The sequence below is a fragment of the Leptosomus discolor genome, chromosome 4, assembly GCF_034619465.1.
Source record: "Leptosomus discolor isolate bLepDis1 chromosome 4, bLepDis1.hap2, whole genome shotgun sequence".
In the NCBI taxonomy this organism is placed as follows: Eukaryota; Metazoa; Chordata; class Aves; order Leptosomiformes; family Leptosomidae; genus Leptosomus; species Leptosomus discolor.
The window spans coordinates 23,676,438-23,698,745 of record NC_141394.1 but is presented as its reverse complement, the minus strand read 5'-3'; the positions used below and the strand labels follow the sequence as shown (position 1 = coordinate 23,698,745).

Genomic DNA, 22,308 nt, shown 5'->3' with positions numbered 1-22,308 from the left:
GACATTACAGAAGACTTCTTAAAGTTTTATTTATAAAGTTTGATCTACCCACATAAAAAAACTAAGTGGTGAACAAACACTGAGTAGTGTTTGTGTATTGCAGAACCTGTAACTCACAGGGAACTTCTTGGACTCTCTGGACAAGTGATTTTCCACTGCCATACTGCTGTTCATATGATTAAGAGCCTTCCCCTCTCTCCGTAAGAGACACTGCATCATGATCCAGTCCATTCAAGCAAGAGTCTGAAGCAGCAGTATTTTCTCATTAATGCAGAATCTATGCAAGACCACCATGAGATTTTCCCCACAGCGCGAGACCTGGCGCTCCATGGCCAGGCGGAAATCTTCTTTCACTCCTTTAGTTATACCCCGGGTAACTGTATGATGCCTTAAGCCATGAAGGAGAGAGAGAGAGAGAGAGACAAAGTCAAATAATGGTTATTTGGTGCACTACAGTAATTTGAAAGGTGCTGCATGTCACTTACTATGTATCTGCTGTCCATACCTGAGTTTATATAAGGAGAGTGAAATAGCCTGTGCTATGCTGTTTTTTAAAAATGATGCGTTTAGTAGCTTACAAGTCTTTCAACAGTTAGAAGTTTCATAAAAGTCTATGTTCTCACTGCTTTCATTATGACTGGGGCAGAGGGAAATGTTGCTGTTCTGGCTAACAGGAAAGTTTATTCTCTTAACCCAGCAGGTACATTGCTTAGGGAAAGGAATTGGGTTTTTCTTTCTACCTTTGCTGCCCAGGCCACTTCATCCTTGTAATCACTTCTATAAATGGCTGGGGAAAGAGTGAAAAGATGAACCTGCTTTCTCTGGAGGAAGGGGACAGATGGCTGCCCCCATAAAGAGCAGAGGGCATCTTGTACCAGTAGGAGAGTGCAGGAAGGAGCTATATAGTCCTGTGGGCACTGGTAAGTCTTTGAGTAAAGGAAGGTGCAGTGAACACTTCACAGGCCAACACAAAGCCCAAATCAAGCCAGGCTGTGAGTCTGCATCAGTAGAAGCCAGCTCTGTGGAGATACTACACAGCACACAGGGATCACATTTATTCTGAGCAGAAGTTCAGGACTTGTTTTCAAACAGAACAAAGGTCCAGCTACTGAGCAAGCTAAAGCAATGCTGGCTGGGGAAACTCTTGGGTTATTGCCCTGTTAAAGGCCATTCTTACGAACAGTTCTTTGTCCTCACGCTGGCCTGTAGCACTCAATACCTAAATCTTGTCCTTAAAACAGCAGCACCAAAGCACTACACTTTACTTGCACTGGTCCAGAACTGGGTAAGTAAGATCAAGACTTTGTAACATCTACCTGCAAGCCCTGCTTGGGAAGGGAAGCAAAAGATATGCCCTGAAACGAGAGCCTGAGCAGTACTAACAGAGCACCATAAACGAGAGAGAAAAGCATAATGCTAACGATAAGACAAGTTCCGAGTCATGGGTAAGAAGGGAAGAGCTGGACCAAACCCAGCAAGCCCGCTATGCCTATCCAGAGATGCTGGAAACGAGAAAGGGAAAAGTCTGGGAATGACTGTCACCAACAGTATCACCCCACCTTCACTTAAATCAGCAAGTCCAGCATTTGAGAAGAGACTTCTCTGCCAAAACAGTAGAGACCTGTGTAACACGTGGAAAAGGCAAAGAACAGACTAGCCTGGAGACTACTGGGCAATTCATTGATGAGCTAGGCAGAGCGAAGCAAAACCGCACTGAAAATACTCCAGCTTATTCAGAGGTTACAGGATAAGCCCTTTTTTCCATCTTTACTGTCTTCAACACTGCTGGCAGCTGAGTGCTATGGTCAGTTACAACCTAAAGGAGAATATGTAACCTACAGCTACTGAGCAAGCCAGCAGCGCTTTTGAAGATGTGTGTCATGTAACAGCTGGAAAACAGAATTCAGAACAACTTAAATGAAGAAAAGTAGCTACAAACGGATCCAGTAAACAGTATCTTGAAAAAAAGGGGGTTATACTCTTGCTAATACGCGGTTGAACATCAGTATCATTTGGGGTGATTTCTCCATTTTTGTTTAAATTCAACAGTGATTATTAAATTGAAAGGACACAGATACTGGCAACTTATGGGAAAAAGAAAAATAAATGTTATAGTAGAACAACATGGTATGCCAGGCAATGTAGGCACAAATGGAGAAAACAAAAAGATAAATATTGAGTAACAAATTGCTGAAAACCATGGGCAGTAAAACATGTTGACAAAACACAGCACACTATGAGCAGGGTTTTTCCACTTGGTACCTGTCAGCAGTCTGTATGCTGGGCTGTAGCACAGGTATGAATTCCTGCTGCAGTAACCCCATGGGAGGGCTAGAAGTCCTTTAAAAAACAGCAAATAGCAGCATTCAAACACCCACACACCGACTCCCCCTCTGGTGTAAAGCAACTCTCCAGAAAAAGGAGCAACAAAGAACTAGGGTGAGACCACATGGCATAGGGTGCAGGACCCTAACAGCATCAGACATGCAAGTATCCCCAGATTTCATTGCAAGGCTGTTCTGCAGCTGTGGTCTAAGTATATACACATATTTTTGGACAGTTACACCAGGAGAAAGGACAGCAGTAGGTGCAAAAACAATTCACAGTTGTACTATGATGAACTGTCATAGCTCTTCCCAGGAAGCGTGTCAATCAGAAAAGATTTCATCAGAGGAGCACTGCAGATACCACAGCAGAGCCGGCAGGAGCGTGTCAGCGAACTGGGAGAGCCCACAACTTGGAGTTAAGGGATTTGCTGCTGAGCTCAAGCCGAGTGCATGCACAGCGAGTACTGGCCAAGTTGAGTACATGACAGTGTTTGTCACAGGTTGCCTAAGTATCTTTTCATTAACCCACACATGGCCTTTTTCACCTTTTCAAATTCAAACCGCATACAAAAATGGCTGCTGGAGGATGGCACAATGTCAGAGCACAAATGCCCGCTCAGAGCAACCTCCCATTTATGACCAGGGCCACATGAACTAGCCACCAAAAGATGTCTCAGCTGAAAGACAGTTTGTCTTCTCTGTGACGCCAAGTCCTTACACCTGTGACGCTATCTATCACACAAGGTAACCACCTCACACGTCCGGCCTAGAGCAAATCCAATGCCCCACCTAAGGAGGCACCCGAGTACTGAGCCATCGTTCACCCCCACCGATGCTAAGGAGGGAGCAGAGAAGCAAGACTCGCACTGACATACCTGTAATACCAAGTTAGGTGCCTACCTTTGGATCTCACAGGTGGGCACGTTGGTTAGTATCTACAATATATTAATGAATATGGATGGAGCGAGTGCTATGCTTATAAATGTCAAATAAAGATGGGACATTTTAGTAGTACAGAAACACTCTACAATACAGCTACAATAACCTGAAAGAAAATATCCACAAGAATTATTCAATCCAATGAGATAATTTTTCAAGAGTTCTTGGCATAAGTGCAGTACTTGCAAAAATGGACAGGGAAACTGAAAGGAACACAAGATGTTACTGGTCCCAGAGCTGCAGATGTTTGCAAAAAGGGATTCTGCGCAACTGTGTCTTTGTTACTGTTTGCAAGAATCTGCAGTCAGAACTAAACAGACGCAAGTGCGCAATCAGAATAAAAATTACACTTTCAAGATACTTTGTTTCACTTCAAACCAACTGAACCTTTCCTCCTCTGTCCCCAAGGGCAGATGCAATGGGAATGTGAGTAGAGGCAGAACATGCAACAGCTTTCACATCAAGTTTACACAGTTTGGTAGTCTAAGATTAGACTAATTTGAGTAAGATTTGTTAAAAAAAGAGAAGCATGATATTTATCACTCATTTCTTGCATATTGTTCTTTTCCTCTTTAACCTCACTAGCTAGCGCTGCCACTACTGACATGTATAATCAGTAAAACTATGAAACTTGGCTTGTCTGGAATGGGGTTCAAAAGCACTTAGTGGTTGAATTCAGGGCTCATTGTAGAAGTCTTGCTGACACTTCAAACAGAATGAGCTGACTATATCACCACTTAAAACCAAAACCATGGACCTTCATATTCCCACAACGGACACAAGCAAAGGGAAAGCTTACAAGCTCTATATATATTTTGCAGGAGCCAACTGTAAGTCTGCAGGCTACCAAGATCTTACTTCAGCTTTTGAAAACCACATTGCAGTTTGCTTTCCTGCGTTCAGAAAAATGAATCTAATGGCCTATAAAGTATAAGGTACTAAGGAAAAGTACTGGAAGAAGATTGTAGACGTCACTTGGGGCGAAAATGTCCTGTAAGTCACAAACCAAAAAGCTGTCCTTATAAAAACCATACAGTATCTGTAATACGTTTCACATCAATTAAGATGCAGGATTGCTACGTACATTTATGGCAAGGAAAGATCAGGCAAAGGAGCAACTGCTTCGTCTTTGGGCTGCTGTGGCAAACTCAAGAGTCTTCCTGGGCATGACTGAACAGTATCTCAGCTGCCTCTGCTAATTATCGGGAGGATGGTGCAGCAGCTCATTCAACCAAAACTGGTGATAGTTTTGAACGATGAAAGCCAGTCTACAGGTTTTGAGCCTACCAACCAGCATCCCAGGAAACAGGGCACACTATCTAAAAACCTCGCTGGAGAAGGCCATGAGCTAACCAGTGCTTCTGAGGTCAACGCTTTTGGGTGACACCATCCCTAAGCCTCACAGCCAGTCCAGCTAAAAAAATCTGGGGTACTCGGGGAGTAGACGTCATCTCCAATGAGCAAACTATGACCTGAGCTCCCCCTCCCATCAGCTCTCCGATGAAATGGTTCCTGTCCTACACATCTCAGCCACATAAAAGACACTATACACAGCTTCTCCTGCTGGACAGGATATTTGACTGTTTCAGCTCAATAAGCACAAAGAAATGGACCTGTCTTCTACAAGCATTTCCATCATTCAGGAAACATAACACCGGTCAAAAGGCGGTCAAAGAGAGATTTTTGTCTTGCTAGAAACGCTGCTTGCTACCTAATTCCTGACTGGCAGGGTCAGAACAGCAAGTAACAGCTACCACGCCAATCAAAATAAAAGCTGTGATGCAGAGAAAGTGCTGAACTATTGTAACTAACTTGAGATAGCAGCTAAGAAGTAACTAGGCGTAGTCTTCAGTGCTAAGCCCTCCTCCTGACAAAGCTTATTACTTAACATCATACGTAGTGCAGCATACCCTGATTCTTGTTTTCATACAGCTGGTTACAAGCAGTGAGATATAGCAAGGGTAAGAGTTTGAAAATCTAGAGCTTAAAAGAGAGAATTCTCTGTCACATAATTAAACATTTATATTTCTTCTTTTCTTTTCTTTAATTACACCTAGTATCTCATTTTTGTGTCAGTTACCTAGAACTCTGGAAAGTCTATTCACTAGTCCAAATTTGGATCCAGTTGTCTAATGTTAAGGCTCCCATTATTTTAAAACTTTAGCCCATTTCTAGTTAGTGAACAGCCAGAATACACTGACCCAAGCTGGAATTTCAACAAACTTTAGCAGTCGCCTTCTTATAAAAGAAAATACCACAAGTTCTAATAAACAGCCAGGATATTCCAAAACATTCTGCAACTAAAACCCTGTAGCAGATACTTGTTCAGTCTTGACTCAAAACTAACACCTAGGAAGTTAATCCAAATTATTAATTTCCTTCAGCATCTTGTAATAAGCTAAGCAGAATAAGCTTGTTCAGTACATAGCAAGAGATGACCTGCTAGTTCTGACAGAACGGTTATTAGAGTGTGCCTGCAGTGTAACTTAACTTATGTTTTATACCTAAGGTTTTCATCATTCAGCGGTCTTTCATAACTTTGTTTACAACGAATAGCGCTTTCTGTGCTGCAATACTGTTCAGCAAAATTATTAACAACACCTTGCACTCATGCCTGATTATTTAAGAATTCCTGCAAAGTAAGTGTCTGGTTGAAAGAGCAATACTGTAATCACGTTAATACCACAGACTCACAGACGGTTTGGGTTGGAAGGGACCTCAAAGATCACCCAGTTCCAACCCCCCCACCATGGGCAGGGACACCTCCACCAGACCAGGTTGCTCGAAGCCCCATCCAGCCTGGGCTTGAACACTGCCAGGGAGGGGGCAGCCACAGATTCTCTGGGCAACCTGTTCCAGTGCCTCACCACCCTCACAGGGAAGAAATAGAATCGCAGAATGAGTATGAATCATTCTAAAGCAAATGCCACACTTAAAAATAAAGTTCTGTAAAAGCAGGAGTTTAAAGTTGAAGAATCCCAAAAAAGCATTCACAGATCAGCAGGAGAATCAGAAAAAGAAACTCTCAGCCTTGTTTGAACTCTTTAGCCAACTCCTTAAATTTAAACTCAAAGACATGACAAACTCGCTATCCAGAAGATTACATGAAAGCAAAGATAACCAGAACATACTCCCTTTTTTTCCCCCCGAAGAAAACAGCAAATGCAATTTTATCCTTACTTGATCAACATTGCTTGATTTGGCAGCAGTTCCAGATGAATTTTCCCTCCTTCCTGTGTTCTTAAATAAGCAAATTCCTCCAACATATCAATATCTGAAGAAAACGTTAAAGATTTAAGTAGGGGAAAAAATGATACAGAACATTCCTTCTTATCCCTCACATCTGAAGCCACATTGCTGAAAGGACAGTCAAAATGAACAGCTATTAAAGTATTTCATTCTTAAAAGTGACAAAGAAGATCACAGCATGTATTCCTAATCCTCCACAAATTCATAAGAAATGGCTTTTTAAAGCACAAAACACATACACACCAGTCAATTTCTTTTCTTTCTTCATTTCTTCATATGTACAGTCAGACAGGGGTAAAGAAAGCTCATCTCTCCAAACAAATTCCCTGCTTGTTTTTACTTCCTTTTCCTGCATTGCAGGTTATTAAAGCAGTGCATACTGAGGCTGGGACTGAAGGAAACTCCACCATGGCGGCACATACCACTCTTGTAAGTTTTCTATTTTGGTGCCTTATTTAGCTTTTCTTCTCTTTTTTCCTTCACAGCTTTTTCAGTTGTCTCAGATGGGAGTTAGACCCCTTGCTTCCTGGGGACCATGGCTGGATGCCTACTTAGGTTGAACACTAAACTGCCCACGTGCATATATGCTGATCAAAGCGTATGTCAGATACCTGAATACAGAAACAAGACATGCTTTGCAGGAACTCTGACATACCTCATTATCTTACTCAACCCAAAAATGTTACCCACACAAAGCATTTCATAAACAGCCGCCAAAATTGTTCAACTCTGAAGCAGAGGTACCACTTTATCGTTTTTGTTAACAGCCCTGTAGTATAATGCCCTGTGTATCTTACTGAAAAGACTGCCATCACCCACACGAGCAGCCTGAGCTGCTGCTGTTTTTCTGCATGGAAGTACAATTGCAGCACTTAGGGGTACTTCCAAGTGCCAGAACAGGTGACAGGAGGCGTATTTGTAGTCCACTGTGCACTGTCACCTATAACGAGAGGCTTGTGTGGTATGGAAATAAATACTGAATATCACTCACAGAAAGAGCTGCTGCTGAAACTATCTAACAGCTTTTTCAACACCCCAGCACATAGTTTTGGATGTGAAAGACATACTTCGTTAGAGAAAGGATACTTGTGACATAGTTGAAAAAATTCTCATACTGGAAGTTTCCTTGTTGGCAGATTTTGTTGATGGCTTTCAGGAACAAGTTCTCACCCCTTGGCCACTCATGCTGAAGCAGAACAACTACGTGGCCCAGGGCCATGTCATCTCTGCTGTCTGTGAAAGCTCTGAGCTTCAAGGAAAAAAATTGACATTGACACAATCAGGAAACACATGTTCCTTTTATAAATACATGGGATTCATCTCACCTACATCTGTGCAAATACAAAAGAAGTTCTTTAGGAGCATATTTCATTCTGCCCTAATACACACATCTAAAATACATTGAAAATTTCCAGCCAAAATACCAAATTCTCTCCACTGACCTGTGGGAAGTTTGAATACAGACAAAATATTTGGAGATTAACTGTATGTCCTCTGCCCAAAACTAAAATGGATAGAAGAGGAAAAAAAAAAAGAGAGAGACCAAACCCTCCCCCTCAAAAAAAGACCCTCCACAAACTCATTTAGGCACAGCCCCTCACACCTAGTCACATGACTAAGGCCATGCAGTTTCAGGACCCCCGATACATAAACTAGGCCTTGGACACACAACAGAATTTGAAGCCTTGACTACAGCTTACCTTGAAACAAGCTAACAACAGATGAAGGCAGTAAGGCATGATAGCTCTACTGGTACATGGCCAAAGCTTCAAATCAGACCCTGCAACAGAACAGTTTAGCTTACACTTCTTTAGGGGTCTCATGATTATATAAGTTTGAAATAAATTAAAATGGAGCAAGATAAACATACAATTGCCAAATCTCAGGTAGGGAGGAAAGCTTTGAAGGTAAGTTACCAATGATTCAGAACATGAAGTTACACATTTTAAATTTTTTTTCTTCATTTCTCTTTTCCTGCGGTAGGACTTTGTCACCAATATACTGTAATAGGTACCAGCAGGAAAACCACTCACAAAACCAAGAGGGGATGAAGAACTTCCTCCCTTCTCGTAATACAAAAAGAGAAGAATTACACACTCAACTGAAACACGTGAACTAAAACTGAGATGACACTGAGCTCAGGGTAGTAGCAACTCCATACCTTTCCTGAATTTAGACTTGACTTTAGGTTGCTCCTCTTGTACTTTACCTCCTTCTTGTATTGGAATTAAAATACAGCACATGAGGTCAAGCACTTTTTCACATGTTTGCTACAGAAAGAAGAGAGACATGATAATGCTAAGTCTAAATGAAAGTTCTTAAAATTCAGATATGTTAATGATGATTAAAAATTTCAGACACCACAAAAGAAAAAAAAAAAAAAAATCACAGAATTATCTGTTAGAACTTTAGTGGACTTAACATGTAACTTAGTTTGGCTGAGTAAAAAGACGTAGCTGTCATCAAATGATCTCCAAAAGCCTCCATAAATCATTTTAATTGTGAAAAACACATATTGGCATTCTTCATTTCAAGAGTGTAAGATCAATACAACTGCAATCAAAACCTATTTCATTTTGAAGGATTAATTTTTCAGATTAATTCTTCAAATAGTTTTTAAAAGCTTCTTCTGTCCATGGTAAAAGTAGAAAGGAAAATGGCAATCTGACAGCATGACAGAAATGCAATGAATTTTTAATGCTATTTCCTAGAGACAGTAAGAAGTCTGTGGGGATATATTATCACATTGCCAAATAAAAAGTAGTAAACTGGAAGGGACAAAAAGACTTCTCCAGCAGTAGAGCGATGACGTTAGATCCTAAGAGAACCAGCCTTTATTATTAGCGCTGACACTGCCTGGCCTCAGACCACCATGCACTCCTCTAACATTAAAAACACAAATATGTATGGCAAAAGTAAAACAAGTTCAGAGGTCAGGCCAGACGATATTGTTCTGGAGTCTCTCACACTGTCAGCTGATAACTAATTCTTTTTTAAGGTGATCAGTTTCTTTTCTACAAACCCTTTCTTTCTCCTGCCACATGAAGTCTGTACCTAAGAATTTTCCCTCAGTATTTAAAACTGTTTCAGTAAAGTTAAGGGATTCAGATTTAAGGTTACATTTACAGACAACTCAAACACTTGTAGCTATAACCCCACAAGCTAATTACCTACCTAAACCCCCCCAAACCATAACCACCAAATAGACTAGGTAAGAGAGATGCTAATGGACAGCCAGTTAATGTGCCAGGAAGGGCAATTCTTCTCCCTGTCAAGCACGGATTTTTCAGTGGACCCTGGCTTATGTGCGATACCCTGCCGAAAGCAGGCTAACGGGAAAATTCAAAGGAAGATGACAAACGGGAACCACAGGGCCAGATGATGAAGGACCAGTGTGTGGAATACTGTACCTACCCGGTATTCTCCAAGGGCAAAGTGGCACGATGCTAACTGGATCAGCGCTCGCTGATTTTCTAGTGATCCTTGTCCTGTAATTTGCTGTGGAGAATGAGAGCCCTGAAGAGCTGCCAAGTGATGTAGGCTGCTAATGGCTTTTTTGTACTGCCCCTTTAAAAAAGAAAAGGTATAAAAAGACAGTGTTAGGGTCTTCTGTATACAACGGGAATTTTTATTTCTGTCTTTCTACCCATACAGAAAGCTTTCAAAAACAGAGCATTTCCAATTAACAGGGCTTCAAAATTTTAATTCAGCAGCGTTTAATCAACACTTTCCAGTGATGTACTGTGTACAGGAGTGCGGATCGATCACTTGCAAGGCAGGGAGAAGACAAACAGAATTCTGCTCTAAAAAGCCTGTTTACAAAATTGCATTTAGAACTGAAACAAATAATCATGCTCTCCACAGTTAATCACTACTTTATTTAGACTAACAAAGTTTGAAATAGCTCTTGTTCAGGTACAAGTACAGGCAAAAATAAGAGATGCCCAAAGCAAAAATATAAAAGAACAAGCTTTGCTCTAGAGATGGTATTTGGAAAGAGTACAGTCAGCCTAATTCCTGAGGAGAAAGATAAATTTTAACTGAGACATGCTAAAGTCTCCTGCTGTTTGAAAATTCTTCTCTCTGATTGTGTTCCAATATAATGAACTGACAGACTGGTCAAAATGCCAGCGCAGAGGTCTTTTCCATATGCCAAAACAAGCTGGACTCAACAAACAGCTATTGGGACAGGAATATCCTAAGTCGGGTACCTAGCTTGTGGTAAGAACGGTATGATGCCATCCCCAAAAGGGTCATGCTTCCAAGGATGAAATCAGTAGACCCTTAAAGCAGTCAAACTGGCTAATGAGAACAGCTATTCACTAGAAGGAAGAGCAATGCAATGGTGTCATTTTTGCTAGTTTTTACATTATTTTTTTACCTGGTAGATGATCATGTCTGTAAGAAAGATTCTTAACCAAAGCCAGGTGTCTGTCTTCCACGCCAAACAAATTCTGGTAAACTCTGTGTACGTGGTCAGAGGAGAAAAAGTAAAAGAGAAAACAAAGCATTTCACAGCTTTGGGTTAAAAGTCAATTATCTAGAAAAATAAAAAAGCTGAATTTAAAAAAGAAAAAACAAAACAGCAAGAGTGTGAAATCTTTCAGATACAGGATACTCTTTTCCTATACAAACGTATTTTGATTATACTTCTCTTCACAGTGTCCAACAAATCTAAAAGCAGCTAGGTGGTACTATTTGTCTGCTTTTTAGAAGAGAAATTTGTTTTCAAGATTATCATACCAGATATTATCAGAAAGGGAGAGAGACAGTAATGACACATCTTTTTAAGCATGAACTAAAGCAGCCATTAGCAGCAGACCCTCACTGAGTATTATCAGCACTACTACTAACCAACTGCTCCTTCAGTAAAACCTGCTTCCAAGAGATGCAGGGGTGAATAAGCAAAGATCCACAAAGAATGAAATGAAATCTAGGAATAAAATATTCATAAATACAACAACTGATAAAGCTTCTTATTGGAACTTAGATTAAAAAAACAACTCAGGACCCAAAGTAAATTCAATTTTAAGGATTCACAATGACAGGAATTCTATTTTAACAATAGTAAAGTGACTTCTGTGCACAGCGATAAAGCGTAAATGCAACTCTGCCTTACCTTTGTCGAGTGATTCCAGAGAATAAAGCAGCTCCCAGCTCTCTCTTGCCAGTTTAAAGCTCTCCAATACTTCAATAGAGTTTGCAAGATCTGCCTTGTTTACTGTAATATGTCGACTTCGCGCCTTCCCAGAAGGATCCTCATCATCTGAGCTCTGCTTAAGAGTCAGTTTAAAACAAAAAGATTCACTTCTTGATTTATAATTTTTTCAAAGGACTCTAAAGTCACAGAAGTTCCACTGAACACAAGAAAACAATTCTGTACTAGAGATGCCAAGGCTCTAGTTTAAGTGCCTTTAAGTGACTTTTTGCTTGGCTTGCTTTAATATTAGAACAATTTCTTTTGCTACCAAGAAACTCAGTGGTATGTTGTGATAAACAGCATCCAGAAGAATTCATTCTGTTAAACACGGCGTACCACCACGGAGCTTCAGCCAGATTATCTGTTAAAGCACATACATACTTCACACTTTATCACTCAGTTTAAGCCTACAGTGGCATAACGCAAAGGAAATGTAATTCTTGTATAAGTGCATACTTCTACCAGCAGAGAAATTTTATCAAATGGTGATTTTCTACCATTAAAGAAACAGATGTATTCACAGTTCCAATCACAAAAAGTCACTTAATTGGGAGGTTTAGCTGTAGAACATGACCATTTTTAACAGCTTCTGCAGTCTCCGTTCAACTCCTTCAAGTTAAAATACTCACTCCAGCAACTGCTACAAAATTTGTTTTATTCTTGCTGTCTTTAGCAAAAAAAATCTGTTTGCAAATTGTGGTCAAACAGCTATTCCAGGGTAGCTCTAAAATATTACATCTGTGTCAAAACCACTATTGTCTAAATTCCAGTACCAATGCCATTCTTGTTATGAACAAAAAAGTCTAGAAAAGTTACCATTGTTTTTTCTCTTCCTTCAGCAAGTTTTCTCTTTTTGTGTATGTGTTTGTTACGATCAATATCTGTATCACCATAGATGTTGGCCACATCCTCAAGAAGAACCAGTGGGGCTTGGTTTGGAGCATTTGGACCTGGATTTAAAGATAAATTAATTCAGGATTGTTCTAAACTGATCTGAAAGGTCTCATGCCTATATCAAGTTGGTTTTGTTTCCTTCACAAGTAATGATTATAATGCTAGAGAAAACAAGGTGAAATTAATTCACTTAAGTTGCATAAGCTTAAACTATGCGGGTAAAGCTATGGTTTTCTCAAAGCAGCCTTACGGTAAAGGTCAGAAAGAATTTAACAGATGTCACAAGAGTTTGCCCGAGAGCTTCAGAATCTCTTTGAATCCCTTTCGTACAGAGCAGCCACAAGATATACTCAGGCAGCAGGTGTTCTCTCATTGAGCATTATTTGCTTTCATACAAGTACCACTATTCAATAGGTGAGCAGAACGAACGGCTCTGAAGTTAACAGCCACAAACGTGACGAAGCACAGAAATATTCTCAACACATTCACCTGAGAAACCAAAGCAATATGCTGACTGATGCCTCAAAGAAGTGAGTGTATTTTATCACAAGATTTCCCTGGTAGGATCACTCAGCATCAGCTTTTCCCCCCACTGATTTCAGTGTACAGAATTAAACTTTTAATTGACTGCCAGAGCCCATCATCACTCCCCAAGGCCTCCAGAGAAGCCTCACTTTGAAGCACAGAAGACATAATTTCTACTTCCACTGGTGTCACAGAACATCTGGTGGGATCTGGTACCTGTTATTTCAGACCTCAGTACTTAAGTTTCATTGGATATAAAATAGGAACAACACTTCTTAATCTCTAACAACATGGTACATGGCCACTACGGAGAATGATTTCCTTCTGAAAACATTTTCTCCTTTTGCAAAATCAAGTTGTATATAGATGTGCAAAGCTCAGGGAAGAAAAATATAAAGGAAAGGGGAAATCCATTAAACTGTTTATCCTTTTTGAAATCTCCACCAGACAAGACAGTAGTGTGGACAAGTATTTTCAGTATGTGCATTTCTTCTGTTTCTATTTGCAGACAGATATGAAGCTAAGGCCTCATTTATGATGGCCTTAGTTCATTAGTTAGTTCATTAAGAACTAACTTGAGCGCTTAGTATAAGGACAGTCCATTTCATCTCTTGACAAACAAGAACTTATATTAAGCTTTTCCCATCTACTCAAGAGTGATGTGTAGGGAGCCCACCACAACAGAAGTTAATGTTACAAGCAACAACCAACCTGGCAGGATTAACAAATAACCTTTGACTAAGTTCAAACTAAATACCACCACTGAAACGTGCCCTACACAAAGGCTACAACACATTGAAATCTCCACTCCTGTACCATCATGTATTCCGCTGTGACAGAATCTAACCTGTGTGAACCGAAAAAAGAGTCAAGCCATAATGCAGAAAATAGCATCCAACAGGTAGGAAAGGACCACAACTGGGATGCTGGAAGAGTTTTATCACTAGACTCTCCAGAGCTGCCTACTTCTAACATCTGAGAAGAAAAGAGTGGGTTTTTCTTTTACTCATACCGATCTGAATGAATGCCAGTTAAGTGCTTTGCTCTCCAAAGAAATGTTCTCTCCTCAGAAGCAGGCAAGCGCACTGCAGACTTTATTCTGAAACCTCCAATCCTAAAATAAAAACAAACCTAACCTCACCCTTGACTTGGGCTGCAAAACTTCTCTGACATTACTGAAAGTTACACAGCCACACGAAGAGCAATGCTGTGTTCTTCTGTCTAACCGAACACTAGAATCTAAGCTTACAGAGGTTTTGACTGATTTCTAGCACAGAGTGTTATAAATAAACCCCTAAAAGCATCAGCCCAAATAGCAACTGCTGCCAAGCCTGCAGGCAAGCCTGCAAGTTATGAGAGGTGTGAATTGCCTCATTCACTTCTCAAGCCTCCAGCAAGGCAGATATGAATTATGCAAGAGAAATGCACTGAAAAGTTTTCTCTCAAGAGGTTTCTTGCAAGTCCATGCACATGAGAAGGAAGTCACAGATCAAAGCTCAGAGCTACTGGATTAAGGAGACAGCCTTTTTCCCCACCACTATGTTTCCAAAACACGTATGGGACTACATTTCTACAGCAAGCTCTCCAAAGAGAAGGAGGAAAAACCCCAATGATAGAAAGGATATGAAAGACACTAGGTACCACTGGACTTCAATGCTAAAGCAGGAATGAGTAAAAGACGTCTTGGAAATAGTTTCCTGGTATCAGGAAATGACAGAGGTTACCAGAAATGCTGCACCAAAGGGACTGCACTCTGCTACCTCAGCATACGTTCTTTTTTTCACTGGCTCAGCCTGAAAACATGAGCTTTAATATACTCAACTGTATAACTTAGAAAGGAACATATTCACCAGTGGTTTACTTCCTTTCTTCCTCAACTCAGAATCAAGCAGCTAAAGCACCTCATTGCCCCACCATAAGTATTCTTTCATCTGGAGAGAACAAAAAACTCAACTCAACTAGTTCCTGTGTTTACTGAAGTGACTACATGTTCTTTGCAGACAAGCTGCCATTTCATTTGTCTTCTGAGCTTAGCTACCTACTGGCATTGTTTGACTGATTACCCAACTTTTTGTAAAGTTGTTTAAAACCCATCATTTGGATTAAGTGCTTCATTACTCCAATGACCATTTGCTCCGTGCGCAGGAAATTGTGATGAAATTTACGAACACAACACACAGAATTAAAACTGTAATTTTATCATGAGTCAGTAATTGTAGTGTCAATAAGTACTAATGACCTATGGTGACAATTGTTATTGTTGCAAGGAATCCCCTGGCCACAGTGAAGAAGCAGGAAATGCACACTGTTAAGAGCTGAAAATTCCTCTTTGTGATGCTGTTTATTTCAGTAAATTCTAAACAAACCGGAGGTTAAAGAACTTCCCTCAGCTTCTGGGCCATCCCTGAAAAGTCCAGTCAATCCCTAAAGTAGCAATCCAAGGTGTTCCAAGCAATCTGATATGCCCCAAATGCAGATGTGAGCGGGTAGGAAAAAGCACAGGTAACATTCATACTCTAAATGTTCAATTTACAAATTAATTACAAATTAGGCTTAACGTGCAACACACACCTTAAGCATTATGCTTAAACTATACAAAGAAAGCAAAGTTGGAAGCTTGTGAATTTCAGGAAATCTTTTCCTATTCATTTTTTATTTCATTAACTATAAATTTGTTGTGTGTTTGTATGCAAAAATATCTTCACTTATTTTGCGGAAGCTTTTTGTACAATCTTTTGACTTAAGGAAGCCAGAAAAATGTCAGCTTCAAAGAAACAGAATCAGAGGAGAAAATGAAACAAACATGGTGCTGATGGAATCAGCCCTAGGGATGTTTCTCATAACATCTGGTCTGCTACTTTTCTCTTTGCTAGACAACTAACTGCTGCTGGCCAAGGCTGAAACCACAATGCTAAGTTAGATTGATCTTTGGTCTGATCCACTACAGCAGTTGTCATGAACTACTTCTGCTGGCAAGACTAATGGCCAGGGGGAATTTTAAAAAAGACCCTTTCCCTTTGTAAGATGACAGTATCAAAAGACCAATTATCAATGAAATCACCAAGAATTCTTCGCAAAAGCTGAAATACTAGCAACTAACCTTGGAAGAGCGATGGCTGGATGTTGCTGACATACTGGAATGCATTTTTAAAGAAGACCAACATTGTGGAATACACCACTTGATTCTTATATTTAGCGTGTGCATCACTGTCAAAATTACTGATATATCTGCAGAGGTCTTTCATTCGATGCAAAATATCACCAAAGCTTCTGAGGAAGAGAGACAAAAAGAATTCAGGATGTTACACAGACTCCAAAACTAAAGGAAAGAATGCATAATGAATACGAAAACCTGAATGTTTTGGCTGAGGAAACGCCCTAGCTGCAAGTCAGTGGAGGCTGGGAATGCACACCAGTGAAACTTCACTGAACATTCACCATGTTTCTCTTTGCTGAGGCACCTAGGGAAGGATACCTCACAGTACCATAGTTCTTATGCATGACTTTCATCAACAAAGATTTAGTTTAGAGACTAATTTGAAAGTGCTCCCTGGATCTACGTTTTTGCTTTACAGGGTACAGTCTTGAAAGAAAAGCTGCAACTGAGTTTACACAGAACGTCCTCACATTAAAATCCTTCTTCAACCCATCTCCTTAAGAGTGAAAAAGCCAAATTCTCCTTGAGAACAAATACCCAGAAAAGTACACATTTCTCACCTTCTTCCCTTGTCCATTTGCCATTCACATCTCATTCCCACCACAGACAATATTTTAAATAGCCTCTCCCAAGGATCTGTAATCTGGGATGATTTCTCTGTGAGACCATCTATCACATATTTCTGAGAGCTACGCTTGCTTGGAGACATAATATCAGAGGAGTCTTGTGAACCTAGGAAACAGCACATTTTTCTATTCATAAAGAAATCAAACCAACTGATTTACTTTCAAGGAGACACATTAAAATGTACATGGGAGCTTTTGGGGTAACCATCCTTTACTGAGAAGGCTAGGAGGGAGCAGGAGGCATTTCTGCCTCCTCATACAAGAGAGCTGCTAGGCCGGATAAGGAGATCTTGGCCCTTTTGTCCTAGCTCTCAGTACACATGTTGAACCATCATGAGCATCATGACTAAGTAGTTGAAGCATCGTGAAGTATTTTGGTATCAAAGAACTAAGAAGCATCCAATACTAATATTAATCTTTGTCTATAGTGTACATTACATAAAAGCAATGCATTCTTCATTTATGTACGTCACTTCGGTAATACTAAAATACATCCCAAGAAAGGTTAATTTCATAAAAATACGCTCACCTTGATATTGGCTTTCTGTCTGTGTAGATCTAGTTACATAGTTAATATAGAATTCTGCTGCTTTATTCAGATATTTATATAATAAGCTGGCAGGAAGTCGAACATCAGGGTTGTTAATTATTAGAGGAAGAACGTCACAAACTAAAATAGAAAACAAACAAAAAAATCCTTTAGGTTTGTGAAGTTTTCTTTGTTCTATTTGTCCTAAGTAAGGTTTCTCAATCAGCAATGTAAGCCTCCATCTCTGGCTGACCATACAGCCCAAAAGATCAGAAAGAACCTCACATGAAAGACCGATACCAGTTTGTACCATACAGTCAGACTGGCCTAATGTGGCCAGAGCCTCTACTGACTAAAGTGGTTTTCTAATCAATATCTTGACTGAAGTCAGAATCTGGCCATACTAGAAAGTTGTATAATAAAACAAGAACATTAATACTTTCTTACCAAATAATTTTCTAAAACAATTCACTGGGGATTCTTGGTCTTCAATACTTTCAGCATCTAATAACGTTTCTCCAAGGCCAACCTGGGTAAGCAGAGCTGAGAATCAAACACTGGACCAATGGTTTTAGAAACTTTTTGAACTGCGAGTCAATGGAGTTGAACAATAACTTAATGGATGCATGAGCGGCAATTCACTACATGGAAACTGCACGTGCTAGTCTCTAAATATATCGTTAAACTACCCCTACTTAACAGCAGATGAAAAGCAATGCTAGAAGGCAGCAAAACAACACCAGGAGAAAAAACCGTGCACATGACTGTATCAGTAGAGATGTGCACAGACAGCTGAAAGCACTGGAGGTACCAGGCCTGAAAGCTGCAGCTTGTCACCTAAGCTGTAGTAACTGACTGTGCGCTCTGCCTGATGCTAGTGTGAATGAGAATATGTTAGTGTTAGTCTCAGAACTAACAGGTTTTACGGTCCTTAAACTATTCTTAAACTGTCCTTAAATAAAGTAGGTCATCATTTAAACAGCTCCAGCTGCAGTTTCGTAAGTCCAAGCAAACATGCTGCTTGTTAGAATCTAGTTATAACCTCAGAGCACTCTGCCCCCAATGAGAGGTTACCAACAAAAAGCTGAAGCAATACTCTTTCTTAGGCTACAATACTCCTTTACACTCTTCTTTGTGCTATTCGACTTTTTCAAAAAGCACAGAATATTCTCTGCATTTACAAAACAAAACCAAATTGTTTTCTCTGCTTCCATTTGTTTTCTGCGCAATTCTTTCCTGGTAATAACCTCAAGATACAGCAATCTGAGCTATTAACCACAATTAAACATGAATAAAGAGACTCACCCTCTCACTAGGCAAAGGAAAATGTTTCAGCAAAATCCCAAGAAACAGAACGCCAATATCCTGAATAGTTACTATGAGCTTCTCTTCTCTTACCCCGTGTTGCACCACAGTCTCTGGGAAACGTCGCAGTAGCAGTAGTAGCATTTCTGCCCTTTCTAACGTGTTAAAACACTGCTCTGTGGCCTTCAGTAACATTTCACACTGGACCCGACCAGGAAGGGTTTCAAATAATCCTTTTTAAAAAAAAAAAAAAAAAAAAAAAAGTTTAACTTGCTATGTCTGAACCTTAATGGTGACTGAGAAAGGGTAAAAGACTAGTCAACATCACCTTGCCATGCAGAGTGAAAGAGATTTCCTTATACTTTTTTCTGATTTTAGTACCTATGCCTGGAAAAAAGTGGCTGTTTCTTTCAGACAAGACCATATGAATATTTATCTGTGCTTATTCGGGTGCATGCAATTTGCATTAACAAGACTGCTAATGACTGAATATTGAAAATCCTAATACTTAAATATGTGACATTTTAAGGTACTTTTTCATGAATGTTAATTTAATTTTTTTACTTACATTCCACTTCTACAATTAACACTTTGATTACTAAACGGTAGGTTTTTTTCCATTTAAACTTCCAACAAGATACTAAAAAGAAACCAACATATTCTCCCCGTCAATTCTATGTATTTTGTCTCAAAAATAAACACACCCCATGAAAAATCAAATGTTTCCTTAACCGGAACAGCCTGTATACAGAGTTAACACACTGCTTATCCTTAGAGCTTCTGAAGCACATATTCAAATAGCAGACTATAATCTGTCAAGTGTAAATCCTGCTTTCAAAACTGCCTGCGATTGCCAGAGGTGAATGCCAAGCTCCTGGGTCCCTGTTCATTTTCATAACCCTCACTTCATACATACAAATTCATCCCATTTTTATGACCATTCATTGGTCTCTGCAATGATGATTCACAAGTCCCATTCCATTTATTCCCTATGCAATCCTTTTTCTAAGTGCCTGTTGTTCTGGCAGACTTAGTCTACCCATATCAGAGACGAAGCAATGGGAATCGGCTTCTCATGTCCCTTTGTGCTTCCTAAGCCTAACACACTGAACAAAGTCTCTAAGGTTGAACTGAGAAAAAAAAATCTGCAGCCCACAAGCAAAGTTAAAAAGATTGACATTTATTTGCCCTGCTAGATATGTAACCAGAGGGCTTGTCTTTAGATTCCTCCAGGACTCTCCCTTTTTATTGAATAGAACCTTTACCTCTTAAAAATTGTGTCTGCTTGTCCTGCGAGTCATTCCTTAATGCTGATGTAATAACGCTGATTTCCCTCCATACAGCAGGTTGGTCTGGAAAATTCACAAACCTGTAATAGTTTGAGATGAAAAATGCACAGAGATCTCAAAAATCTGTTTCCAAGACAAAGCCTTCCTATGAACGAATGTGCATGGGCAAATGGAAAATAAAACCTTCCCTTTTACTGTTTATTTTTAATTAATAAGACCTTTTCAGCTTAATTTATTCACATGGATTTCCAAGAACACTCACGTTATATTTTTGGAAACTCTTGACATTTATGGAAGCAAGCACCTGGCATAATTTTAGAGTTCCAGCTCTGATTACTTACATGTCATAGAGCAGCCTGCCTGCAGATGCTGTCCTTTCAGCATTCCTCTCAATAGTGTACATCTCATACTGCAAAACAGAAGAACACATTTATGAACCACGTTAGTCCTAGTCTGCAAACTGTCCCCAGTTTGCCACAGCAGTCTGAATAACAGAAAATGAAAGGACTGCAACATTTGCGGTAGGAATTAGGAGCTGAGTTTTGACCATCTAATCACACATTAAATTAGGCATAAACTTCTGGATGATAAGTACTCTAATATTAGCATGATGGCTTTATTTTTACACAAATAAAAAAACCTTAGTGAAAATTCAAAGACTTCTTTGCCCAGGGTTTGTTTCCAGTCAAATGCAATGCAAAAACCCATACAAAAGCCATTGGCAAGGGAGCTACTTTAAACTTCTATTAGAAAGGACTATTTAATTTTTATTTCAACAGCAAACCCAAACGTTTCATTACATGCAAACACAAGAGGCAGAAAGGGACCTTCCCCTCAGTCACTAAAGAGCCAACACTTCCACCTCGCAGCCCGCAGGACCCGGCCCGCAGCAAAGCGCGCACAGCGGCGACTTCCCTTCAGGGAAACCCAAGGAACAGCCACCAGCTCGCCACTTCGTTGTTAACCACTGGGCACCCCAGCGGGAAGCCAGACCCCTGCGGCGCCGCCGCCGCACGGCTCCGTCTCGCCCAGCCGCCCTGGGTGTTCGAGGGGGAGGGACATGCGACCAAGAAAGTTTGCAAAAGAGCGTTCGGCTGCGAAACGCGGGGGCAGAGTCGGGTCCCTGCCGGGGCGCTGGGCCGGACAGCTCCGGGGGCGCTGGGCCAGGCCTCCAGCTCGGTGCTAGGCCCGGACGCCTGTCAGGGCGCTGTGCCCGGCCCCTGCCGCGGGTGCTGGGCCTGGCCCCTGCCAGGGCAGCCGCCCTTCTCCGCACCCCCGGCAGGACCCCGCCGCAGCCGCCCCTGCGAGCGACGGACGACACAGCGCCATGGCAGGCGCTGCCCGGTCCTCGTCACCGCGGCAAGCGTCCCCATTGGCCAAAGCGCCAGTCAGTCAGGCAGCAGCCGCCGCAGGGCCCTGTGGGACACCGGCGCTCCGCGCCTTTCTATCGCTCCGGGGCGGCGGCGGCGGCGCTCACCTGTATGTTGAAGTCGGCGGGGTAGAGGCTCCGCGCCGTGATGAGCCAGGCCTTGGCCGCCCACAGGTCCCCCGGCACCAGCTCCCGGGCCCGCTTCACCAGGAACTCGCAATCCCCCTGCGCCGACATCTTGCGCTCCGCCTGGCCGCTGGGCGGCGCGCATGCGCCCTGGGGCCCCGGGGCGGTCTCTCCCGCTCCTCCGGCCCGCCCTGGCGGCGCGCGGCTGAGGGGGCGTGCGGTCGCCGCCATTGTAGAAGCGGGCAGGAGGACTGTCGCTTGTGGGCGCTGGCAGGGTCTGGGTGCTGGGGGGGCGGCTCCGCCTGGCCCATGTTGCTCTGTCTCCTGTCCTTCTGCCGCTGTCTCGGTCCCGGGGTGTGTCTCTTCTGTGGTGGCCGCTGGGCCGGAGCTAGTGAGGGGCAAGGAGCCCGGAGTGGCAAGGGGGTAGGTGCGAGGGCTTTGAGGCGGGGGTTCGGCTGAGGAGGGTCTGTGGAGCAGGAGGTTTGGGAGTTAGGAGGGCCTGTGTGGGTAGGAAGGACTACGGCCTTTGTGTAGCCCAAGGCAATAGTTAGGGCTCCCGAAGCCTGTGACTGACCTTAGGGAGTTTTGGGAGCAAAGGTGAAAGGGGCCTGCTCTTCAGCCCGTGGCAGCTGGTACGATAGCTGGTGGGAGACCTGCCGTGCTATACACGAAAAACCTGCCTTTTGGCTTTGGGGGCGGTGTCATGGGTATAATGGCACTTCGCAGCAACTGAGTATGAATCACTGAGGGTTGCAGTTGGTGCTGCAAATCAA

The 22,308-nt window shown here is 41.6% G+C and overlaps 1 protein-coding gene across 7 annotated transcripts; it reads right to left on the bottom strand.

Annotated features, from left to right (window-relative positions):
* Positions 1–4: 4 nt before the first annotated feature.
* Positions 5–21,680, bottom strand: INTS10 (integrator complex subunit 10). Of its 7 annotated transcripts, XM_086463761.1 has the most exons (19): positions 21,518–21,551; positions 20,382–20,449; positions 20,017–20,120; positions 18,752–18,984; positions 17,894–17,975; positions 17,447–17,587; positions 16,852–17,023; positions 16,235–16,404; positions 12,532–12,665; positions 11,635–11,791; positions 10,897–10,979; positions 9,930–10,082; positions 8,677–8,785; positions 8,216–8,295; positions 7,602–7,764; positions 6,447–6,540; positions 2,263–2,340; positions 1,560–1,621; positions 311–388 (listed from the first exon to the last, which is right to left on the bottom strand). In XM_086463761.1, the coding sequence occupies exons 2-19, from the start codon at positions 20,441–20,443 to the stop codon at positions 363–365; spliced, it is 2,103 nt and encodes a 700-aa protein (XP_086319887.1). In that variant the 5' UTR covers positions 20,444–20,449; positions 21,518–21,551; the 3' UTR covers positions 311–362. The 7 variants fall into 7 exon arrangements, with proteins under 7 accessions (XP_086319881.1, XP_086319882.1, XP_086319883.1 ...); XM_086463755.1 differs by lacking the exon at positions 1,560–1,621 and having other exon boundaries at positions 5–388; positions 18,845–18,984; positions 21,518–21,680; XM_086463756.1 differs by lacking the exon at positions 1,560–1,621 and having other exon boundaries at positions 5–388; positions 11,635–11,788; positions 18,845–18,984; positions 21,518–21,646.
* Between the last annotated feature and the right edge of the window lie 628 nt (positions 21,681–22,308).